The 4,933-nt window shown below is 44.5% G+C and overlaps 1 protein-coding gene across 1 annotated transcript; it reads right to left on the minus strand.

The window, feature by feature from the left end:
- Nucleotides 1–1,248: 1,248 nt before the first annotated feature.
- SPRYD4 (SPRY domain containing 4) lies at nucleotides 1,249–4,508 on the minus strand. Its single transcript, XM_035103655.2, has 2 exons — nucleotides 4,406–4,508; nucleotides 1,249–1,796 (listed from the first exon to the last, which is right to left on the minus strand). Exons 1-2 carry the CDS (start codon nucleotides 4,494–4,496, stop codon nucleotides 1,249–1,251), a joined length of 639 nt encoding a protein of 212 aa, XP_034959546.1. The 5' UTR covers nucleotides 4,497–4,508.
- Nucleotides 4,509–4,933: the final 425 nt, after the last annotated feature.

A 4,933-nucleotide genomic window follows, 5' to 3' on the forward strand; every position in this document is an offset into this window, starting at 1 on the left:
AAAGAGAGAAGTCCAGAGGAGGAGATGTTTCATCTGGCTCCCAAATGGTAGTCTTCACAGAGCCTATTCCTTTCAGCAGCAATTCTAGACTGAACAGTGTTTGTTTGTTTGTATGAAAGCTTTTCTTAAACCATGGGATATTTTACAGGAAAAAGCACTGGTCAGTCTAAAGCAGCTTAGGAGAGCACCAGCAGAAAATACAATGTTTCAGATAAATTTATTTTTATTGATTGTGATAACTACACAACTGCCAGCACACATACAGTTAACAGAATGTTGCTCTTCCTTGATTCAAAAAGATAGCTCCTTGTTGTCTTCAAGTTGTGTTCCATAAAATAAAGCACACCTCTGGAGAACACTTCAGTGTGCTAGATCTGAGAGAACTGTGAACAGGGTGATCATAAATAGTTGTATCAAAACCTTTCTGGCTCGATCTATACCCCATATATTGCTGCTCCATTAAACATAGATAAAACCCTGTACAGGGAAACTCCTGCTAAGCCAGGATATAATGGAATAAGGTGGGATTATTGGGCTGTGTATTAAAAGAAAGTAATTCCTATATAACTAATTATGTGCAGCAAAGTTTATCAGTACAGGAGGATTAGAGCTCCAGTGGGTATGTCAGCATCTTAGATGCAGGCTTAGTTTGTCCTCCCACTGGCCCAGCAGAGGGCAATGGTGGCTATGCATTGTACACAGAGACATCCAAGTGGGGTTTCCCTGCCTTCAGACATCTGAAAGCCTAGGCAGATACTTAGGCTGAGCCAGAGGACTCTATAGATTATTCAGGGGACGGGATAACAGCACCAAAAGTTGTGGCTGATCACACACAATAGCTGCAAAGAAACAAATTTGACCGTGGAGCAACCACATACATTTTTCCGTATGGACAAACCCACAAAGCTAATTTAAGCCAAACGTATCCCGTGTTTATAGACGGCCAACCAACCTCGTTTTACGAGAATAAAGGAGCAGAAACAGAAAATCAGAATATGTGGCCCTCAATGCTCTGAATAACATCTTACTACATTCCAAATGAGATATGTTTCAACCCGGAATCCAGAGGACTCATCTTTTCCTAAGAGAAAACGGTCAACGGGCTGAACGGTAATATATAGATAAGAAACTTTGGCTCCTATGACAAGGGTATTGCAGGAGAGGGATTCCTTCTTTTATGTACCTCTGAAGCTTCGTATTGCAAGCAGATTGTCCGTCTCTCCAAACATGACTAAGCTTGAGAGGTTTTCAGTTCCTGTCGAGATTTTCAGGTACATCGAGGCCTGAATGTGTGATCAGTTCACCATCCCAGAGGGCAAAGGCGGGCACTACGGGGCCTTGGAACTCAGCAAAGATGCTGTGGACGGACACATATTTGCTTACATCCACCAGGCTGAGTTTCTTGCTGTTGTAGTCCAAGAACAGACCCACTCTCTCTGGGTGGCCGATGTTCTTGATTGGAGTGGTCTCATTAGCGAACATGGCATTCCAGTGCCGGTTCGCATAGGAAAAAACCCAGGAGCGGTCATCTACTCCAATGCAACCTTCCCGGGAGATGTCCACGTCTGCTACCCCTATGCGGAATTGCTGCGATTCTTTGACAGTCACTTCCCAGTAGTGGCGCCCACTGGAGACAGCCACGTTACCCAGTACTACAGCCCAGTCTCTGAAGCGTTCAGGATTCCGGGGAACGCTGGTGGGGTCAATCCCCACCATACGGTAAATGACACCAGTGTTCTTTTTGAACAGATCCAAGCTGCTGTGGGCCGTTCTCTCATCCAGCTTGAAATTGATCTCTGCAGTAAGAAAGAAAATTGCATGAGAGTGCATACATTTTGCTGCTACTCTCAGAAAGGAAGCAAGAAGGTTAGCAGAACCAGTTTACGCTGTGATCGCCAAGGATTTCCCCCACATAGGCGAAGAGATGTTGCTGGACTCCAACTCACACCATCCTCAGCCAGAGTTAGAGTCCAGAAACATCTGGAGGACCACATATTCCCAATCCCTGACCCTGCCTTACAGTTACATTTGTTGAACTAAGGGAGCTATTATGTTTCCTTCTGCACAGATAGATGTTACTAGAAATAACAACACACTTTGACTATAGGGAAGGTGTACTGTACTTGCTAAATAATAAGACAAAGCATAAGACATCAACTTGGAAAAAGGGTTAAGGAAATAGGGCTATCATTCAATTAGACATTTTAGTTGTTCCAATCAAAATCTGCATCAGTTTCTGTAAGAATAAAAACAAATATTCTAAAAACAAAGTATGGTTTTTCTTCAGATTCATGTATTTTCCTGAGATTACCTCTTTATATATATATATTTATATTTTATCATAGCATGGACAACAGAGATTAGGCTATCCCTGTCCAGTTAAGGGCATAACTAGGCCACCAGCCATAAATATGGAGGGGAGTGTGGATTATAAACAAGGCCACTCAAATTACAACACTCTCCCAGCTGCAAAATGCAATTCCCACAAATGCTATGGTTACCAACACAACCATTCAGAAGGAGGCTGGGTAGTACCCAGCTGTGCCATGTGGTAACATTATTATTATTATTATTATTATTATTATTATTATTATTATTATTATTTCAGCTGACACCAAAATTATATGCTTTTAGGTACCTGACACAAACGTTCATGTGTTGTGGCAGAGGATGGGAGGTTACGGGTTTGCTTCTATTATATATTTTGGGGCGTATTTTAGCCACTTTATAGCCAAGAGTCAGCATTCAGCAGTCATCCATGTAGCATTATGAATCAAAAGGCAATCTTACCCCAGAAGCTACACAGTTAAAAGGTAAAGGGACCCCTGACCATTAGGTCCAGTCGTGACCGACTCTGGGGTTGCGCGCTCATCTCACATTATTGGCCGAGGGAGCCGGCGTATAGCTTCCAGGTCATGTGGCCAGCATGACAAAGCCGCTTCTGGCAAACCAGAGCAGCACATGGAAACGCCGTTTACCTTCCCGCTGCAGCGGTTCCTATTTATCTACTTGCATTTTGACATGCTTTCGAACTGCTAGGTTGGCAGGAGCTGGGACCAAGCAACGGGAGCTCACCCCGTCACAGGGATTCGAACCGCCGACCTTCTGATCAGCAAGCCCTAGGCTCAGTGGTTTAACCACAGCGCATCCATGTAGCATTATGAATCAAAAGGCAATCTTACCCCAGAAGCTACACAGTTACACACACTCAATTTCTGTAAGGGTTTTCATAGCAGCATAACTGTGCCTCTGTAGTAATTGTATAGACTACAATAGATCAGATAGATAGATAGATAGATAGATAGATAGATAGATAGATAGATACTCTCTCTCTCTCTCTCTCTCTCTCTCTCTCTCTCTCTCTCTCTCTCACACACACACACACACACACACAAAAACACTTACTGACTTACATTAGGGATATCTGGAATCAAATAAGAACTTCCTGCCTGCAAAGCCTGTGTTTTAATACTGAGCTACAGAAGCCCTCTTTAAATCATACTACGTATTAATAACTGCAAAACTATTGGCAACACAGTCTTGCAGGAGAACCAAGAAGCATTATAAATGGCAGATTTATGGGGATGGGGGCAGAACCAACCTATCTGTAATGTGATGGGTCAGTTAGTTAAGTATTTTAAGTATTTCCCAGAAGAAAATTATAGGGGTAGAACTACCTAAACAGTATAGAAATTTATTCATGTATGCGACTACAGGCAAGAATGTGATTTGCCCAAAAATGGAAAGAAGATGATCAGATGAAAGAAGAATGGACACAAAAACTTGTGGTCTCTACAGAAATGGCGAAACTAAGCCCCTGCACCTCCATGACTGCAATAATACATATTATATTCAGCTTCATGTCTAGGCTAAGCTGATTTATTTATAGCACTTACACACCGCTTAATAATAATAATAATAATAAATTATAAGCAGGTTCCATACAATATTCTATAAAAGTCGCAACAACACATATGCCATGCTAAACTCATTTTGCTGGCTAAAAATCAGATGTTCTGAGGCCCTTGAAGTATCCCGCCTCTTTATGAAGGGCTTTGCTACTCATTAGCAAATAATGGTACTGCTATTATTATTATTCTTGTTGTTGTTAGCTACTTAATACGAGCGACTCAAGGACTCTTAATTGGCAAAAGAGTCGACTCGGCAGATGCCCTGCGCGTTTAAGAGCACAGTAGGAGGCAGAAGTTCAACAGGTGCAGGTTTGCTCGATATGACGATACGGAGCCCTCTGCCTGCTGAATTTCTACCTGTCCCTCAGGTATCACAGCCCGACGAAAGGAGGACGAGCAACCCTAAACACGGTGTCATCGTGCCCGAGGTCGCAGAGAACGAAAGAAACGCTCGAAAGCAGCGCAGAGCCGCTATTGGGTATAACTGCAAGTACCTCTCCGGGGCGCTTCTCCCCCTAAACGGCGCCCCGCGACACACAGCCTCAGGCCTCGCTGCTTCAAACCCCTCAGCATGGGCGCCGCCATTTTGGAAAGGGCACTGCTCAACCACGCGTGGACGGCGCCTGCGCGATTGCTCCTTAAGGCGGCTGCGGTCGCCATCTTGGAGGAGGGCAACGGTCGCCTCCGCTTCCGCCCCCGCCTGCGGATCTCTCCCGCCATCTTAAAGCCAGGCTGTCGCTATTGGTCCGGGAGAGCCGAGCTTCAAGGTCGCCATCTTCTCATAGGGCGCGGTGGTTTCTGACGCCGCCGGCGCCATCTTGAAGCGGAGGGAAGGCTGGCGAGGCCGTCATTTTGTTCCTGTTAGCGGGGTAGTGCGTGGCTGTGGGCTAGAGAAGAGAAATTGTCGAGATTCTTTGGGAACAAACCCAAATTGTTGAGGGTTTTTTTTGGGGGGGGTGAGAAACCTCCCCCCCCCGCCCCAGAAAATAGTGATTTTAAGCTTTTGGGTTTTTTAATATATA

The sequence above is a fragment of the Zootoca vivipara genome, chromosome 2 (assembly GCF_963506605.1).
Source record: "Zootoca vivipara chromosome 2, rZooViv1.1, whole genome shotgun sequence".
Lineage (NCBI taxonomy): Eukaryota > Metazoa > Chordata > Lepidosauria > Squamata > Lacertidae > Zootoca > Zootoca vivipara.